The sequence below is a fragment of the Magnolia sinica genome, chromosome 1, assembly GCF_029962835.1.
Source record: "Magnolia sinica isolate HGM2019 chromosome 1, MsV1, whole genome shotgun sequence".
Classification (NCBI taxonomy): domain Eukaryota; kingdom Viridiplantae; phylum Streptophyta; class Magnoliopsida; order Magnoliales; family Magnoliaceae; genus Magnolia; species Magnolia sinica.
Genome location: NC_080573.1, coordinates 114,778,504 through 114,799,933, shown reverse-complemented (window position 1 = coordinate 114,799,933; position 21,430 = coordinate 114,778,504). Strand labels below are relative to the sequence as shown.

Genomic DNA, 21,430 nt, shown 5'->3' with positions numbered 1-21,430 from the left:
CAAAATAGCAAACCAGTATGATTTAGGAACTTTCATCCCAATCAGAAGAGAGAGAGTAACTTCTAGAAGATGGCAATTCTTGTGCTCAACCACTCCATTTTGTAACAGAGTGTAAGCACATGAAAACTGATGAAGAATGCCATTTTCTTAAAGATAAGATGTGAAACTTTGGAATATATACTCGCCACCATTATCAGACCGAATGGACTAAATATTGTAATCATACTGAGTCATAATCAGTTGATGAAATGACTTAAACAAGCGTGGCAATTCGTGACGCCATTTCATTAAATAAACACAAGTAACACGAGAAAAACCATTAATGAAAGTCACAAAGTATGAAAAAACATCAATTGAAGTATCAAGGCTAGGACCCCAAATATCATAGTGTATTAAAGCAAATGTTTTATTAAAGCAATGTGGAAGTGTAGGAAATGAGGTCTGAGCATGCTTGCTAAACTGGCACGTTTCACATTGGAAAGAAACATTATTCAACTTATTAAACTTAGGAAGAAAAAATTGCAAAGTCTTAAAAGACACATGACCAAGTCGCCCATGCCATAATGCAGCCGACTCCTGACTAGACTCAAAACAATGAGAAACAAAAGTAAAAGAACTCAATGAAGCATCACTCCTAGCAGACAGCTCCCCTGAATGCAGAAAGTAGAGACCACCACACCATGGCCCACGCCAATAGTCCTCTTCATATAAAAGTCCTGAAAGATGCAATGAGAATGGAAGAAAATCACACAACAATTGAGGGCTTTTGTAAGGCTATGAACAAAGATCAAATTTGCACAGAATTTAGAAACAAAGAGAACATTGGACAAGGTGAGATTAGGAGAAAAAGACACAGAGCCAATGGATTCTACAGGAGTAGAAGTCCCATCAGCTAGACATAGTAGGCGACTGCAAGTAGAGGTACTAGATGGAATAAGACAAGTGTGCTCACCAGTCATATGATATGATGCCCCCAAATCAATAATACAGGTCGCATAAGTGGAAGAGGCATGGAATGCAGTACTTATGGTCGCAACAAAGGAGGCTTATGGTTGTGAAACAGAAGAGGCATGAGGCACGGATTGGGTCTGAAGCATCCGAAGGCGCTAAAGATCCATAACATCGGCCCTGGTCATGGGAACTGTGTCCAACTGATCAGAGACATGAGAGATGTCAAGAGGACGACCACCAGAAGAGTCAAATATGGTCCCAATTTCATCAGAAGCAACAACATGAGCAGTAGGACGTCCATGTAATTCGAAGCACTGATCCCGAGTGTGTCTGAACCGATTGAAGGTGCACATAAACCTGCCACGACCACGACCTTGTCCTCTAATAAAACCTCCTCGAGAATCTAAACCACCACTTCAATCACCAGATGGGATGGTGGAGGTAAATGTAGTCCTCTTTTAATTAGCAGTGGGTGCTAACTTCACCCGCCTGCAGGCTTCCTTAGTATAAACAATGGAATATGCTACCTAAAGAGAGGGAAATGGAGTTGTAGCAACAAGTTGGGTCCAAAGGGCCTCACATTCATTGTTCAATCCAGCCAAAATTTTATATATTTTTGCTTCATCTTCCCTTATCCCCACAATCTTTGCACTGCGGCTATCTAGAAGCTCACTCAAGGGTTGCAAATGATTTAGTTCTTCACAACGACTCTTTAGTGCACCAAAATATTCAGCAATTGACAAATTCTCTTGGGTGAGAGAATAGAGTTCATGTTAAACTGGAAGATATGGGGCTTGTTAGATATGGTCCCATATGTCTCATTGAGGGATTTTCACAAATCGGCAGCAAAATCATAGAAGAAATAGGAAGAAGCAATACCCGGTTCCATAGAGTTGAAGATCCAACCATAACAATAGCATTTAAGGAATCCCATGCGACAATCTGTGACGAATCACCATATTGAGAAGTAGACGACCTCTTAGATGTGCCGGTAAGAAATCCAAGTTTCTCCTTACTAATAACATACATGCAGACAACCTAGGATCACAAAAGAAAATTGTTCCCATTAAATTTTGTGGAGGTAATTAAGAGGGGTCCCTCGGAGCTATGTCTAGATGACTCGGAATCCATGGATATATGAAGAAGACGAGGAGAAATATCACAAACTGAGGTAATATGAACAAAACCACGAGCAGGGAGATACACCCAAATCTGGTGTATCCAGTCGACCCACCTTTTTGCTAAAAAAAAATGCATAAAAACATCTCGAATTTGCACAAGAGCAACATTCCTTGATAGACCATTAAAAAACGGTCCATAATGAGTGGATCCCAAGGATTAAAAACCACCGATTTAGAAGAAATCTGAGAAATTGATGACTTGAGGCCGTTTTCCAAAAGAAAAAAAAATGGTAAAATCCATTTTTTTAAAAAAATAAAAAATACCAAATGAATCTAAAAAATTATGAAAAATGCTCATAATTCCTCCCATGTGTAGTCTCACTTGGTGGTGTGGATCTCAACCCAAATCAATCTGTACGGGGCCGTACGACTGATATTAGTGTCTGTACAGTTGACGTCAACAGCACCCTGCATCAGAAATTCGATCCTCCTTATGCATAGATCCTCAATCACACATATAATTGATCGAACAAAGCTCTAATACCAAGTAGTTTTTGTAGAAGTTGTAGATAGAGAGATGAGAGAGCTCAAAAACGTTAGCCTCTTTATTTTTTTCTGTTTATATGTAGGATTTTCCTCTATTTACAAATTACATCATAACCCCCTAATAAATATAAAATTACACATAAGACTCTCCTTTGCATATTTACAGCTAAACCCCTACATAACAAATAAATATCCCAACAAAGTTGAGACTGCACCACTTGCAATTGTTAGATCTGCCATGGCCCAGGCCAAATAAAATGATGATTGGTGTAGGAATTCAATTTTCCACACTTACACTAAGTGTGGCAACAAAAATTGTAAAGTAATAATTGAGAGTGCCAGCTGCACCAATATGGTCTTCACTAGCACTGTATCTCATTTACGTTTGAAGCCTGTCCCTCACCCTCAACCCTATCGAGTTTCAGGGGTTGATGCGTCTTCAATGCCAGTTTCTCAGTAGTGTCTTGTTCCCATTTAGTTTTCTTCCAACAAAGACACCATGTGGTGTGATGTTTTGCCTATGGATATAGGTCACATCATTTTGGGCAGACCTTGGCTGTATGATCATGATGTGACACTATTCAGCTGTTCGAATACATGTTCTTTTATTTATGAAGGTAACACAATCAAGTTAAATCCTCTCTAGCCCAAAAGCGCTCCGGAAAAGGATGACGTAAAGAAAGGTGACTCGAAAGATGTGAAGAAGCCTCAACCTAAGTCCCTCCACATAATAAACACCAAAGAGTTTGAAAAAGAGACTAGAGTTTATTCGATGGTGTACGCCCTCTTGGCGAGAGAGATTATCTTCGAGGTTAGCGTAGAGTTGCCACCAAAGGTGATTCCAGTATTGGAGGAGTTCCGATGTTTTCCCAAAGGATCTACCAAATGAGCTTCCACTCATGCGGGAAATTCAGCATGCTGTTAATTTAGTCCCCAGGTCGACTCTACCAAACCTCCCCCACTACTAAATGAATCCCGTGGAGCATGCAGAATTGAAGAAGCAAGTTGATGAGCTTCTTGTTGAGGGTCAAATATTGCAAATTGGACCCCAGTTATTACGTGGTTTTATGAATAGATAATGCTTAACGTTCTATTTTAATCATGTTTGTGTTGCAAGGGGAATTCTGTAACGCCCCGAAAATTGGGGGTCGAGCAGAAGCTCAACTCCCGAGTTCCAACGCATCACTTATGCAACATAGATAATGATGATTAAATGTTGTCCATATTAGTGCATTAAACATGAGTGGGATTATACCAAATTAGCATATTATACTCCAGAGACAATTAGATTACGCAAGCGGAAGACTGATAGATATATAAAGCATATAGGTGGTTGTAAGTCCCCAGAGTATGAACACGTCACCAGGTTAAATAATTACATGTATAGTTTTAAAATTTACAAAATAATACAATGTAATGGCATCTAATCCGTATCCCTGTGACCCCATCGACACAACTCCAGGTCTACATAGACCCACCAGAGAGTTGCATGTAGGAGAACTCCTCATCATTATAAAAGTCAGGCTCCACCTCGTAAGCATCGCCATCACCTGTAGCTGAGTCTAGTTGGTGTTTTAAAACACCGTCCCAGATTGGGAGTGAGTGATCAATTCAGTGGGGCTATAAGGCAAAGGTTAACATGTTATCAATTCAATCAAGCAGTAATGATAAGGCAATACGGCAATCATATCCTAAGTACTCTTGTTAATGCAAAGATGGTATGCGATAATGATGCATGCCCTCGCCTACATTCCCTCAACGACATCATCTCACAATTGCAGCATGCACCACTTTGAACACGTGTGCTTCCTCGCCAAAGTACATGCAATGCGGTGCATGATCGTGTTAGCCAATACTTAATTAGGTTTATTCATACAGTAGGTTCAGGAAGCTAAGGTACCTCCCTTTATATCATTTACCCAAACGATGATCCATATAGGGTCGTCAATCCTAGTTAATCACATACGATAGGCAAGTTATAGGGCAACGTCACCCCTGATTTAAGAGCAGTGGACAGGCAAGTTCAGGTCGCTATGGAGGCTCGTCACCTCGGCGTAGGCCTAATTTATACTCGAGGTCACTACAGGAAAGGCTCGTCACCTTAGCATAAGCTGACAGCTCGAATAGTGTCTCATACCACCGTATTCGGCTCACGAGTTTGGGTTGCACAATGAACACTACCGGGAGGCTCGTTACCCCAGCGTAGGCCGACAGCACGACCACAGTATCCCATACCACCATGCCCAGCTCACGAGTCTTCGCGGATCATGGTACCAAGGTTAAACGGGCTTTTCACTGGTAAGTGATACCTTAGATTCAAGCAGTAGCGTCCATACATGGTGAACACACATTAGGCCAATCGGGTTGCTTGACAAGTTTGACTGGTACGAGTGCACGTTGAAATAATCGACATGGAGTGCATACGCACTCCTCGTGGCCTAACCACTATCGGTAATCACCATACAACTCGGATTCATCGAACGTATCCGTTATGGCGAAACTAGTTCGGCCACTGATCGAAACCATTACCGATTGCCTAAACTACGTAGTAGTCCTAAACCAACTCAAACATAGCATGTGGATACATGTGATATGCATAACAGTATTTAACAAACAAAACCAACATAAATCTCATTTAAGCATTTTAACAAAACATAAAGCATATTATCATACGTATGTACTTCATTCATGAATTATGTAGTAGTAAGATAGATTACATGTAGGAAACTATAACTATAGATACGGTAATTGAGAATCCTACCTCAATGCCATTATTAAATACATTTCAACCCGCAATTTCTAAATCAGGCATTTTATCAAACACTTAGACTACACATATCTACATACATGTAATAAATTAGTCATAACCTATACTATAGCAGATTCTTTCACAAGGGAGTTGTCATACATACAATAATCATGTATTCTCGACCAATAATCATGGCAAGCACAAATCATAATTCCATATTCATTCAAATATTTCAACAAACACATAGAATGCATTATATTCAACATAGTTCATATATATGTGTAATACACGGAAAACATCACATCTAAGCACATGTGACAGTAATCAAGTCAGTCATAAATCATTAACTGACATTGAAAGCCTTAAAAACCATAACCTAAACATTTGTAGTCCGCACCTTTCGTCGGTATACTCGTATCGAACTCAGTTTAAATCTTATATTCCCGAATACAGAATAACGGGTACTTATACATTGAGATAGGTTAGCTATTTCATAGATTCTTCTATTTGGATTCCTAAAATGAGATTAGGGTTAGGATTTCTTACCCAAATCACAGTCGAAACGAGTTAAGTAGCGTAGCAAAGAGGCGATTTGGGGCGTGTAGTTGTACGAGAGAACCACCGCCTCGATCTCCCTAACCTTCACTCTTCTCCTCACACTTTTCTCTTCTTTTCTCTCCTCTCCTAGGGTTTGGAGGAAATTCGTATGGAATGAGAGAGAGAGAGAGGTGGGTTAAGGGTCTTATATAGGCCCAAAAGTGATATCAATGGCCCCAGGGCCATGGTATACTTAGGGTATAGCCGAAGGATGGTTGTTTCGGGTCAACGGAATTCATCTGGAGATCTATTTTCTGCATACGGTCCAGAGAAAGTTCCTTGACAATGGATCTATGTCAGGTTAAGATTTCGGTTTGATCGGATTAGTGGATCAACCGCAGAGGACCAGTTTCAGTTCAACGGTCATCGTCACTCGATCAGGGCCACAAGTACACTGATATGTGTAGGAAAATTTCCGTGATCCAAGGGTGTAGCTGGGTCAGAATCTGACGGTCCGAAACCCTAAATTTGGCCTGCAAGCGAACGGCCCAATTCACTTAGGTTTGAGTTCATTTTCTAAAGATATTTGCGCTTCTCACACACGTCACTCCAGGCATCAAGTCGTGCGTTTCTGGATACTATTTGGACTCGTTTTCCGCGATGGTTGTCAAGCCCATTATGGCGGTCATAACCTAATAGTTTCGCGTTAATCGGACTTTCAACGCACGGTCCAGGTCCGATACGGAGTTTCAATGTGCTCCCGAGAGGAACTGGGTTTTGAGACTAATCCTAGGTTTCTAGGTAATGTTGGGTTAGTGATCCTAATGGTTTTGGGTCTTGCAGTTCGTATAGAAAGTGGTTCAAGCTAATTCCACTAGTGATTGAGTTTAGTACTTAATTAATTCTCGTCTAATTACTAAAGGATTCGCTCATTAAAGATTCCTGTCTGAGGCGGTACTCGGGTCTTTATACGGATTTTTCCGATACGTTACAAATTCAAGAGCTTGGATTGAAAGGGATGTTAAAAGCATGAATTTAACACTCAAGAATCACCAAAACCAAGAATAGATTTGATGAAACCAAGAATGAAGAATGCACACGCTGAAGATCTAAGAAAATCAAGTCAAGAATGAAGAAAAACGGAGTTTTGAAGTATATTTGCGTAATCCTCAACCAGTCCTAGCTCCGGCTCGACTAGTCCTGCGTATGCTCGACCAATCCTATAGACTCTGCTCGACCAGTCCTGGCTCGACCGGTCGAAGGTGCTTGACTCGAACTCTAGCGATTAAAATAGTCAATTTTCCATCCTGCTCGACCAGTCGAGGGCGTCCCATGATCGGTCGAGGACATCCCACAACCAGTCGAGCGTTACAAAAAACTTGCGCGGACTGCGTAAATTTGAGACTGTTTCCGAAAATTTCCACTTGGTGCGAAAGTCTAAGGCCTAAAACTATAAATAGGGGTCCCTACTAAGCATCATCTAGGGTTTGAGGAGTGGAGCAAAAGCGTGGAGAAGCCGTCGCAAAGGGTTTTTCTTCTCTTTCCTTAGTTATTTTTATGCTTTTAATAAGAGATTCTAGTTCAATCATGTCTATGGTTGGCTAAACCTCTTAGCTAGGGCTAAGAGGTGAAGCTTGTAGCGTGATGGGATGTTTCTATTACTTTGATTCATGTTTATATTGAACTCTCTTTTATTCTAGTTTGTTTATAAGGAATACTTTCAGTTTTCAATGGTTTGTTGTGACTCAAATTACAATAGATATGCGATAGCTTTGAGTATGTTCTTTTCATGTATTGAGATTGTGAAACTAGGAAATCCTATTGTTCACCATTGTCCCTTAGGCATGGTTGGGTGATGGAATCCTTCCTAGCTTTCACAATTCTCCCAGATTGGTTGTGAGTTTGGTAAGTTGTTGTTGTTTGCCTTGTCTCTTGGGCATGGTTTTGTGATGGAATCACTTCTAGTTCTCACGCCTCTCATCCATTGAGAATTAGGTCAAAGGAAGTTCAGATTTGATTTTACTGAAATATCTTCCAATTGGATAAGATGGGACTCCGATTCCAATTGTGCGACTTGAATCAAGCATAGATCTCCCTGATATCTACAAGTGGATCCTTGGAAACCCTAGTTTCACACTTTTGAATCTCTTAAGTTTTTCATTAAATCTCTCGCAATTACTCTCAAATATTTTAGATTTAGGTTTTCATCTTTTTCTAGTTCTTCTTCTAGTTGCTTTCAGAAAACACACGAGATTAGTCCCTGTGGATTCGACCTCGGTCTTACCGAGATTATTACTACATCGTAGCCCTACACTTGGGGTTGTGAACAAGTTTTTGGCGCAGTTGCCGGGGATTAACGGTTGCGTTTTTCTGAGATTAGCTAGTTTTAAAATTAAGTTAAGATTTGGGTTTTTCTATTTTCGGGATTAGGGTTTTTTTGTTTTTAGAAACTTTCTAATTTTAGGTTTAGAAACTTGCCTAATTTGATTTTAGAATATAATTTTTTTAGAAACTTTCTATTTTTTGTTTTTTAGAAACTTACTTTCTAATTTTAGGTTTAGAAACTTGCCTAATTTGATTTTAGAATATAATTTTTTTAGAAACTTTCTATTTTTTTGTTTTTAAAAAACTTTCCTTTTTAGAAACTAGTTTACTTTCCTAATTTATTTTTAGAATTTCTGTTTTTAGGAACTGACTTGTTTTGTTTTGTTTTGCAGGATTTTAATTAGGAACTTCTCATTTAATAACTTCTTTCCAACTCCCTCTCTCTTTCTATTTCTAGAATTCCTTACTTTCTTTTAGGTTTAGGTTAGAATCTAAATTGAGGGCTGAGAGTGTTTCATGCCCAAGTGGGTCCATGACAACACTCGACGTCTTTTGAGTGAAGGAGGATTGGTTGAGGGGTTATCTATCCATCACAGGATTAGACACCACACAAGATCCTCAAAGTTAATTGAAGTGATGGCTGCTAATCAACAGGGAGGACAACCTCAACCTAGGGTTGAGGAAGTCCAGGATAAGAATGAGGTGCATCAAGCACCCCCGCCTCGTACTTTGCGAGATTATTTACAACCAGTGGGGGTGAGCATGCCCTCATGTATGGTTTTTCCTGAAAATACGGGACACATGGATATCAAGCCAGGGGTGATCCAACTCCTTCCAAAATTCCATGGACTTGAATCTGAAAGTCCATATTTGCACTAGAAAGAGTTTGATGAGATTATAGTCACTTTATATTTTCCTAACGTGTCTGAGGACACAGTCAGACTGAAACTCTTTCCCTTTTATTTGAAAGAGAAGGCTAAAACGTAGTTGCATTCACTACATCCCCGATCTATTGGCACATGGAATGACAAGATAAGGGAGTTCATAAAGAAATTTTTTAAACATCATAAAACGAACACCCTTAGAAAGTCAATCATGAACTTCGCCCAAAAGGAGAATGAAACATTCTTCCAATGTTGGGAGCAGTTCAAGGATCTTGTTAGTTCATGCCCACAACACGGTTTTGAAACGTGGCGCATTACACAATTTTTCTATGATAGACTGACATCTTCCATGTGCCAATTGGTTGAGACAATGTGTAATGGGGAATTCATGAATAAAAATGTCAATGATGTGTGGGACTACTTGGATAGACTTGCTGAAAACGCACAATCATGGGACACTTACCCAAAATCAAGCACCATTTCTAAGCCCACTCAATCAAAGGAGGGGTGGATTATACCTTCTGAAAAAGGATGATGATATTAATGCTAGAGTGGCCAATCTCATAAGGAAATTCGAGGCCATGGAACTAAAGAAGGATAAGGTTAAGGAAACTGTTTGCGGTATTTGTGCTTGCAACGTTCACACAACTGAAAATTGTCCAACAATACCTGCCTTTCAAGAAGTTTTGAATGAGCAATCCAATGCCGTGAATAATTACCAAAGACCTTTCAATGGACCTACCTCCAATACATACAATCCCTATTGGAGAAATCATCCAAACTTCAGTTGGAGGAATGGACAAACTGCTACTCAAGGTTTCTTCAATCAAATTCCAAATAAAGTGAAACCTCAAGAAGATCCGGTTTTAAAACATATTCAAAACCAAGAGCTTATCACTCAGGACATATTGCAAACCCTTCAAGACATTTCAAAGGCCATACAAGGGTGTGAGACAAAAAATTCAATTGGGGAAAAAGGGATTCTTCCAACCCAACCTTTCCCAAATCCTAAATCGCAATACGAAATAAGTGATCCAAGCTCTTCAAATCAAATAGAGCAAGCTAAGTCTATCACCACTGTTAGGAGTGGGAAAATAATTGACAAATCTATTCCGGTAAGGACTGAAAAGCCTAAGGACCTGGAAGAGGATAACGATGATAGACCTAGCACTGCTCCACAAGAATTGGAACCGGAACTTCAAGGCAAGCCGATTGCCCCATTCCCCCAACGGTTGGTTGCACCAAAACCTCTCTCTAACTCTCAGGACATTCTAGAGGTGTTAAAACAAGTGAAGGTCAATATTCCTCTACTGGATGCGGTTAAACAAATACTTTCATATGCCAAATTTCCGAAAGACTTGTGTAAGATCAAAAGACGACAAAATATTTCAAAAGAAAATCTTCTTAACTGAAAAGGTGAGTGCCATCCTAAAGCAAGATGTGCCACAGAAATACAAAGATCCCGGTAGCCCAACCGTCACTTGTGTAATTGGGAATTGCCGGATTGAGCACGCACTTCTTGACTTAAGAGCGAGTGTAAATCTGATTCTTTACTCGGTCTACGAACAACTAGGTTTGGGTGAATTGAAACCCACCCGAACTACATTACAACTTGTCGATCGATCAGTTCGTGTACCGAGAGGGATAATTGAGGATGTGTTGGTCCAGGTTGACAGATTCTATTACCCGGTAGATTTTATCATCCTAGATACTCAACCCATCATGGACATGAGCACTCAAATTCCTGTCATTCTTGGTCACCCATTCCTTGCCACTTCAAACGCAATCATTAATTGCAAGAATGGAGTCATGAGTATGTCTTTCGAGGATATGACATTGGAGTTGAATATCTTTTTCAACACAGGCAAACAGTTAGAGGATGAAGATGATTTCCACGATATTAACATTATTGATTTCTTCATGGAAGATAAAGCACTTTTGACCTTATCCTCTGACCCTCTAGAGACGTGCTTGGCCCACTCCCATGATTTAGATGATGATATGATTAGGAATACAGGTGTTATGCTTGATAATGTGCCGGTGCTAGAAGTTAACCGGTGGAGGCCACAATTTGAAAAATTACCCCAAACCGATGTGGTGCCTCTACCGTCTAACCTCAAGGCACCGAAGCTTGACCTAAAACCTTTGCCCTCTGATTTGAAATATGTCTATTTAGATCAAGATGAGACATACCCGGTGGTGATTTCTTCTCACCTTGAGCAAGAACAGGAGAGTATGCTCCTCTCTACTCTCATTGAGCATAAGGGAGCCCTTGAATGGTCGATTGTGGACCTCAAGGGAATTGACCCTTCGATTTGTACTCACCGCATTTATCCTGAGGATAATGAGAAGACCTCTCGGCAATCACAACGTAGACTAAATCCAAACATGAAGGAAATAGTTAAAGTCGAGGTTCTTAAAATATTAGATGTGGGTATCATATACTCAATATCCGATAGTCAATGGGTGAGTCTAACTCAGGTGGTTCCCAAGAAGTCCGAAATCACCATTGTAGCCAATGCCAACAATGAACTTGTGCCAACTAGAGTTACTACTAGTTGGAGAATGTGCATTGACTACAGGAAATTGAATACCGTCACAAGGAATGACCACTTTCCTTTGCCCTTCATCGATTAAATTTTGGAAAGGCTAGTTGGTCATTCCTATTACTGTTTCCTTGACGACTATTCGGGCTACAATTAGATAGAGATAGCCCCTGAAGATCAGGAAAAGATCACGTTCACGTCCTTTTGGCACCTTTGCTTACCGAAGGATGCCATTCGGACTGTGTAATGCCCCGCCACTTTTCAACGATGTATGATGAGTATTTTTTCTGACATGGTGGGGCAATATCTAGAGGTCTTCATGGACGACTTCTGTCTTTGGTCCATCTTTTAGCGATTGCTTAGAGAATCTTAAATGTGTGCTGAAAAGATGTGAAGAAAAGAATTTGGTACTCAATTGGGAGAAGTGTCATTTCATGGTTCGTAAGGGAATTGTCCTTAGATATATCATCACATCCAAAGGAATCGAGGTAGATAAAGCGAAAATTGATCTTATCTTTACCCTACCTCCACCCAAGAACATACAAGACGTGCGATCCTTTTTAGGACACGTTGGTTTTTACAGGAGATTCATAAAGGACTTTAGTCACCTCTCTCATCCTTTATGTAAGCTATTTCTAAAGGATGCACCATTCGAGTGGACTGAGCAATGCCAGGAAGCTTTTACTAAGCTCAAGGGTATGTTAACCACTGCACCTATCATGCAGCCACCCGATTGGAGCCTTCCTTTTGAACTTATGTGTGACGTGTCTGACTATGCTCTTGGGGCGGTTTTAGGCCAGAGAAAAGACAAGAAGCCGTATGTTATTCATTACGCAAGTAGAACTCTAAATCCTGCCCAAGTGAACTACTCTGCTACGGAAAAGGAACTCTTAGCCGTAGTTTTCGCTTTAGACAAATTTAGGTCCGACTTGATCGGATCCAAGATCGTTATTTACACAGATCATGCGGACCTCAAGTATCTTCTTTCTAAGAATGATGCTAAACCCCGCCTGATAAGATGGATCCTCCTACCCCAAGAATTTGATTTGGAAATAAAAGATAAAAAGGGAGTAGAAAATGTAGTGGTTGACCATCTTTCTCGCCTTGATCTCTCTGATTCCCTTAAGACGACACATATAAATGACATGTTCCTGACAAACAATTGTTCAAAGTCTCTCATTCACCTTGGTTTGTTGATATTGCTAATTATCTTGCCACAGGTTTCACATCGACACATTGGACTACGCAAGATAAGAAAAAATTCTTCGCCGAGGTTCGTAAGTTCTTCTGGGATGATCCATATTTGTTTAAATATTGCCCAGACCAAATCTTAAGGAGATGTGTGCCAGACAATGAACACCAAAGTGTCATCTCCTTCTGTCACTCTCAGACCTATGGTGGTCACTTTTCTGCTAAAAAGACCACAGCCAAGATTTTGCAGTATGGCTTTTACTGGCCCACTATGTTCAAGGACACTCATGAGTTTTGCAAAGCTTGTGAGCGGTGTCAAAAGTTGGGAGCATTGTCCCGTCGAAATATGATGCCTTTGAACCCCGTTCTGATCATTGAAGCATTTGATTGCTAGGGCATTGATTTCATGGGACCATTCCCCCAATCTTTTGGAAATTTATATATTTTGCTTGCTGTAGACTGTCACTAAATGGGTCGAAGCGATTCCGTGCCAGAACAATGACCATTAACAGTCATTGGGTTTTTAAAAGAGAACATTCTTTCCCGATTCGGAACGCCTCAAGCCATCATTAGTGATGGAGACTCACATTTTTGTAATAGGCCATTTGCGAACTTAACGAAGAAATATGGCATCTCTCACAAGGTGAGCACTCCATACCACCCACAAACAAGTGGGCAAGCTGAGATTTCCAATAGGGAGATCAAACACATTTTGGAGAAAACGGTTAACCCTGATCGAAAGGATTGGTCAATCCGATTGACCAATGCTTTATGGGCTTACCGTACTGCATTTAAAACCCCTATTGGAATATCACCCTTTAGACTTGTCTATGGGAAGGCTTGCCACTTGCCTATGGAGTTGGAACATAGAGCCAACTGGGCGATTAAAATTTTGAATTTCAATCTGGACAACGCTGGCTCACTACGCAAACTTCAGTTGAATGAACTCAAAGAAATCCGGAATGATGCGTACGAAAACTCGAGAATTTACAAGGACAGGATGAAGGTGTTTCATGACCAACACATTCTTCAAAAATCATTCACACCAGGTCAGAAGGTCCTCTTGTACAATTCTTGATTACATCTTTTTCCGGGTAAACTCCAATCTCGTTGGACTGACCCTTTCACTGTTACCAATGTCTATCCTAATGGGGCCATCGAGATTCGGAATCCAAACAATGGCAATGAATTCAAAGTGAATGGACATCGATTAAAGCCATTTGTCGAGAAATTTGATTCAGAGGACATTACCATACCTCTGAATGATCCTATTTATCAGGATTGATCTCCTAGTTTGACGGAGGTGTAGTTAGGTTTATTGTTTTTTGCCGTTCTAGGATAGTTTGTTTTCTGCCGTTCTAGGATAGTTTGTTTCCGCCGTTTTAGGATAGTTTGTTTTTAGTTGATTAACTTTTGTGCTAACCCACTTTCACGCTGAGATCCTTCGGAAAAAGCCTCAAAATCTCTTCATCAGGTACTATCTTTCCATCCCTTCTCTTTCAATTACGTTGTTCATTTGCAAATCATGCTTATTTCTTTTACATTGAGGACAATGTAGATTTTAGGTTAGGGATGGGAGATTTGGTAAACTAATCAGTGTTTTCTTAGTCTTGAGCAAAATTTGCAAAAATTTTTGAAAATTTTTCAATGTTTATCTGTTTGGAAAGCGATAAGTTGTGTATTTAAGACTGTTTTGAGTATGATGATATGAAAGAAATTGAATTTTGAATTGTTGGAGTTGGAGCAACTAAGTAACCTATCACTTATGGTTCTTACATTCAATTGATAAAGAGTAAGTTTGAATATTATGTTATTTATATTGTTTTCAGTGAATAATACTATAATTTCTGATTGCTAGTATGGTGATCATTGAAAGATATTGAGAACCAAGTCTGAAGAATTTTATCCACCTTAAAAGAAGAAAAAGAACCAGTTAAAAAATAGGAGATCGACAAATAGGTCATAAAGAATGAAGAATGACAACATCTTTGAGGGGAATGAAAAATGTCTTGGAAAAGGATGTAATGTCTAAAAGAAAATAAAAGAGTAAAGATGAAAAGACTGAATGAATACAAATGACCGTCGATATAAAATCAAAAACTAGAAAAAGAAGGAAAAGGAGATAAGTTCAGAATCAGTGCTTGAGTTTTGAACCAATCTTGAAGTGATGACCATGGCTAACATTACAAAAAGATAGTATTTTCACTGAGCATTTGAAAAACCTGATATGCGAACTATGCTCTGACCTAATGGATAAAGGACTTACTTGATTGATTGCTTATGTGATTCAACTCTAGGTTTTCAAAATCTCAATTTCTCATCATGAGTCTACTCATTCATACTTGATTACACAAAAGATCATTTTCTGAAAAAGGTTTGAACTTTGCACATTAAAGTTCATTTTTCGCATACTTTGCTCGGGAGTAGCAAAATGCTGGTTGGGGATTGTGTCGAGGGTTAAATATTGCGTATTGGACCCCAATTATTACTTGGTTTTATGAACATGATAATGCTTAATGTTCTATTTTAATTATGTTTGTGTTGCAAGGGAAATTCAAGAGCTTGGATTGAAAAGGATGTTAAAAGCATGGATTTAATGCTCAAGAATCACCAAAGCCAAGAATGGATCTGATGAAACCAAGAATGAAGAATGCACACATTGAAGATCTAAGAAAATCAAGTTAAGAATGAAGAAAAACGGAGTTTTGAAGTGAATTTGCGTAATCCTCGACCAGTCCTGGCTCCGACTCAACTAGTCCTCCGTACGCTCAACCAGTCCTAGCTCGACCGGTTGAAGGTGCTCGACTCGAACTCCAGTGACTAAAATAACCAATTTTCCATCCTGCTCGACCAGTCGAGGGTGTCCCACGACCGGTCGAGCGTTACGCAAAACTTGCATGGACTGTGTAAATTTGAGACAGTTTCCGGAAATTTCCACTCAGTGTGAAAGTCCAAGGCCTAAAACTATAAATAGGGGTCCCTAGGGCATCCCTAAGCATCGTCTAGGGTTTGAGAAATGGAGCAAAAGGGTGGAGAAGCCGTCGCCAAGAGTTTTTCTTCCCTTAGTTATTTTTATGCTTTTATTAAGAGATTCTAATTCAATCATGTCTATGGTTGGCTAAACCTCTTAGCTAGGGCTAAGAGGTGAAGCTTGTAGCGTGATGGGATGTGTCTATTGCTTTAATTCATGTTTATATTGAACTCTTTGATTCTATTTTGATTATAAGGAATACTTTTCAGTTTTTAATGGTTGTTGTGACTCAAATTACAATAAATCTGCGATAGCTTTGAGTATGTTCTTTTCATGTATTGAGATTGTGAAACTAGGAAATCCTGTTGTTCACCATCGTCCCTTGGGCATGGTTGGGTGATGGAATCCTTCCTAGCTTTCACAATTCTCCCAGATTGGTTGTGAGTTTGGTAAATTGTTGTTGTTTGCCTTATCTCCTGGGTATGATTTTGTGATGGAATCGCTTCCAGTTCTCACGCCTCTCATCCATTGAAAGTTAGGTCAAACGAAGTTCAAATTTGATTTTACTGAGATATCTTCCAATTGGATGGGATGGGACTCCGATTCCAATCGTGCAACTTGAATCAAGCATAGATCTCCCTGATCTCTATAAGTGGATCCTTGGAAACCCTAGTTTCCCACTTTTGAATTTCTTAAGTTTTTCATTAAATCTCTCACAATTACTCTCAAATATTTTAGATTTAGGTTTTCATCTTTTTCTAATTCTTCTTCTAGTTGCTTTAAGAAAACACACGAGATTAGTCCCTGTGGATTCAACCTCGGTCTCACCAAGATTATTACTACATCGCAGCCTGACACTTGGGGTTGCGAACACTTCTTAAAAAAGAGCTCATTCAAGAAAGTTAGTCTGTGTGCCATGCCAACCCTCCTCACGCGTAAGAAAGATGGCATGTGGCGCATGTGCGTGGACAATCGAGCCATCAACAAGATCACAGTCAAGTATCAGTTTCCTATACTGCGTCTTGACAACATGTTGGATATGATGGTCAAGGCCACGACCTTCTCTAAAATTGACCTCAAAAGTAGGTAACATCAAATACGTATTCACCCAGGAGATGAATGGAAGACAACCTTCAAGACAAGGGATGAGCTATTCGAGTGGTTGGTTATGCCTTTTGGCTTGACTAACACTCCAAGTATGTTCATGAGAATGATGAACCAGGTGTTGAGGCCCTTTTGGGTAAGTTTCCTGTGATATATTTCAACAAAATTCTCATTTATAGTACCTCAAGGACTAACACCTCCACCATTTAAGGCAAGTTTGCAGGGTCCTTAGAAATGAGAAGCTATATGCCAACCTGAAGAAGTGTTCTTTCATGTCTGATAAAGTTATTTTCTTAGGGTTCATTGTTTCATCTAAGAGCATGTCTGTGAATCCCGGGAAAGTCAAAGCTATAATAAGTTGACCCAAACCGTAGTGCGTAGCTTCCACGGCTTAGCTACTTTTTATAGGCGGATCATTAAAGGCTTTAGTTCCATTATGATTCCTATCATAGGTTGCATTAAAAAGGGAGAGTTCAAATTGACTAATGTTGCCTCCAAAGCGTTCAAGGAGATTAAGGCTAAAATGATTGAAGCTCCTGTCATGAGCCTTCCCAACTATTTTAAAGTCTTGGAGGTTGCGTGTGACGCATTTGGTATAAGTATAGGTGGAGTGCTTAGCTAGCAAGGGCACCCTTTGCTTATTTTAGTGAGAAGTTGAATGAGGTGAAGCAATGATACACTACTTATGACAAGGAATTCTACGTGGTAGTACAATCCTTGCGACATTGGCAACATTACCTACTACCACAAGAGTTCATCCAGTTTTCTAACCATGAGGCCTTGTAATACCTCAACTCCCAAAATAAATTAAACCCAGGGCATGCCAAGTGGGTTGAATTTCTCTAAGAGTAAACTTTTGTTTTGAAACACAAAGCTGGGGTGGAGAACAAACATGTCAATGCTCTTAGCAGTAAAGTGACGTTAATTCAATCCATGAGTGTGGAAGTCACTAGGTTCGATCAGTTGAAGGGAGAATATTCTATGTGCCCAGATTTTAGGAAGATGTACATGTCACTTTTGGGTGACCAGTCGAGGAGTGACAATGGGTTTGTCATGATTGATGAATTCTTATTTAAAAGTCACAAACTCTGCATTCCACGCACCTCCCTACAGGATTTTTAGTTTTGGAACTCCATGCCAGAGGAGTAACCGGTCAGTTTGGTAGAGACAAGATTATTTCCCATGTCGAGGATAGATTTTATTGGCCTAGTCTCAAGTGAGACGTTGCCAAAATTATTAGGCAATATAGGACTTGTCAGTTGGCAAAGCAAAAAAGGCAAAATACCGAGTTATATATGCCTTTGCCAGTACCACACTCATTGGCAAGATATCGATATCGATTTCGTTCTTGGGCTACCCAAGACGAGCAAAAAGCACGATTCCACTTTTGTGGTGGACAATTTTTTTTAAATGGCCCATTTCTTCCATGTTCCAAAACATCTAATGCCTCTAAAATTGCCAAGCTTTTCTTTGGAGAGGCGGTTCACCTGCATGGTTTGTTGAAGACCATTGGATCTGATAGAGATGTGAGGTTTATTAGTTATTTTGGAAGACACTTTGGAATATGATGGGTACGAGACTCTAGTTCTTGATGACATACCACCCTTAAACTGACAGTCAAACAGAAGTGGTCAATCAAAGCTTAGGTAACCTATTGCAGTTTAGTCAATAGGTCAATAGGCACAAGTCCTTTTGAAGTTGTTCATGGTTACAAGCCTAGAAAGCCTATAGATCTCATTCCCATGTCAGTCTCCCTCTCCCATAGGCAATCAAAGTCTGCATATACATTTGCATGGCATATTCATGATTTGCATAATGAAATTAAGAAACAGATTACCATGAGCAATGAAAAGTATAAAATATTTGTTGATTCTCATCGCAAGTTTAAGGAATTCCAGGGAGGAGATTATGTGATGGTTCAAATAAGGCCAAAACAGTTTCCATAAGGGGTTGTGAAGAAATTACAAGCTCGTAGTGTTGGGCCTTATAAGATATTGAAAAGATTGGGTTGTAATACGTATATTGTAGATCTTCCTCCTGATATGGGCATTAATTCTACATTCAACGTGAAAGATCTTGTGTCATTTAAAGGTCCAACACTTTCACCCATTAGCCCTTCTCTCAATCCCACATTGATCTAGATAGTGGTACTCCCGATCCATTTCATGACCCATGGCTCTTACTAGACCAGCCTTCTCATTCTTTCCCTCCTTTACCATTCATACCTACCAAAAAGGGAGATAGTGGACCACTCCATGCTATTGATCACGTGTGGACCTGTGGTCACACCTGTTGCACGTTGGAGATCATCCTTGTGCCGTGTGGCACATCTTTATTACTGCTTTCTTTTTCAGTTTTATTTTAGGTTATTAACGATTTATGTTTTTTTATCTTGACCGTTAATAAATTTGGTCGATCAAGAATAGTTTAAGATTTAGGGTTTGCTTAGGTTTTCTTATATATACTTGTTTGAGACTTGAGACTCAGGATGATGGACATATAGAATGAAATTTCATGACATTGCTTCTTTTGAGCAACAAAATCTCCTGTGAATGGAATTTGGTGTGAAGCCATTGGAGTGAATCCAGGTTATCTTTCTTATTCCTATCAAGGTATTTTTTACTTCTCTCACTCAAACCCTCTTTTTCCATTGAAAATTTGTTTCCCTTCTTTCTCAAACACTAACTCCACCATCATGAACCCAACTCATCACCAACCAAACCAACCTAGCCCTACCACAGATGTGCCCGTGCACTGCACGAACTTGTTCATACAATCAAAAACATCCCCCCCTCCCACCCCCCCAAAACCTCTCTTCTCCATTGATCCTTTCTCTTTTTCTCTATTTTATAAAACCCTAACCCCTTTTATAAAACCCTAAATTCCCAATTTCTTGATTTCCAAACCCAGACCCCAACAAAGTGCAACAAGTAAATCTTTAAATCTAGAACGAATCATATGCTAGATGGAAGTTCTACTGATGCAAGGGCATCTTCACACCAGGCTCGAGTGGGGTGACCTGCAAGATGCAAGGGCTCACTCGGGGTGGGTGGGCCGTGTGAGGCAGGCCCCACCCGTGTGAGACAAGTGGCTCGTGTGAAGCATAACCCATGTGAATTGGGGCCCACACAGGGGGTTCCGCCGAGGTCCTAACCCATGGGAAGTGGGGCCTGGGCTATGAGATAAGGGGATTGATTCGCCATGCTCTATCAATTCAAGCTTTTAGAGCAAGTGGCTAGTTGTCCTACATCATCTACCTTCCATTGGGCCATGTCTAATCAATAGCCTTAAGGATCTATTTTGTGGGATTGTGATGTAGTCTTGAACTTGAGCTTAATTGAATATTTGATTTCTCTAAATTTGTCTCTAAATTTGTGATAGAATGGCTTTATTTTATACTTTGATTTACTCTGTTAATCCGTTAATTAATTTATTTGGATCATCCTAGTTTAGAACATCCATCCTGCATCAAAACACTTTTGAAAATCCCCAAACACGGAAACTTCTATGCTATAGACTTGGATTCAACCTCATCAATAGACATCGACGTAAAATAGATGGACAAATGACATATGACTTTGATATGATTAGCAAGACATCATCATCATAGCCTTGTCCCGGCTATTTGGGGTAGGCTTTATGAATCCTGTGGCTTTCTCCCCAGTAAGTGAACAAGCTTGTATATTTCTCACCACCTCGATGCATGTCCATTTAGTCTTCTACTAGTCTATCGGGTCCCTTCAACCCTACTAAAAGTTCCGCACGTTACCAGGGTCATCCCTTGTAACAATGATGACTAACAACCAGTAAAATTATCTGGAAGTCCTTACAAACAATTCAAAATTGCATTTACCATAAGTTCATAGAAGCGCGTAGAGATGGTATATGGTAAGTCATAAATTTTTTAGGACTTCCTAGATAAAAGAAGTTAAAATGTCTTAAATTTAATTTAAAAATAAAAAGAAAGAAAAGTAAATCCAATAGCACATCCATAAACAATCCATTAAAGCCACCAAGAAGAAATATCTCCAAGCCTCTACAAAGACCCCAATATTCGGCTGAGGAGCACAAAAGTGAGACTCTTAACAGCTGAAGTACAATCCACCCAGTTTGTAATTCATCGACCCATGCTGACCTCGCTATAAAATTAGTATCTGAGGAGCTGCATGTCATTGATGTTCATTGTGGATTCTATCCCCTCTTTACAACTGCTCAGCTTTCTCATAAAACTTTCGTTCCTAATTTAATTACAAAAAGAAAAGGAGGAAAAAAAAAAAGGGATCTTAACAGCATAACTCAAACTTCGATTCTCCTTAAAAGTCAAATCTTACTAATGTTCCAAAATGGTTTTGAAAGATGTTCCAGGATTGGAAAAGTTGAAGCAGAAACCATTGACTTTGAAACTCATTCCTTTAATTCTTTTTAATCATTAATGATCAGAAATCCAACAAAGCTCATTGGAATGCCCCTTCAGTGTGTGCACCCTTCTCAAACAGGAAACTGGC

General features: G+C 39.7%; 1 protein-coding gene across 5 annotated transcripts in view; it reads right to left on the bottom strand.

Annotated features, from left to right (window-relative positions):
* The window catches only part of LOC131254869 (uncharacterized), a 134,945-nt gene that overhangs the window by 102,194 nt on the left and 11,321 nt on the right, over positions 1-21,430 (bottom strand). The window contains exon 6 of one of the 5 annotated variants that reach the window (XM_058255597.1): positions 192-716. The exons of the other annotated variants lie outside the window; for them this stretch is intronic. Within the exon in view, the coding sequence (XP_058111580.1) occupies positions 208-716 (509 nt within the window). The 3' untranslated portion in view covers positions 192-207. Of the gene's footprint in view, positions 1-191; positions 717-21,430 lie in introns of those variants that run through there. 5 annotated transcript variants of the gene reach the window in all.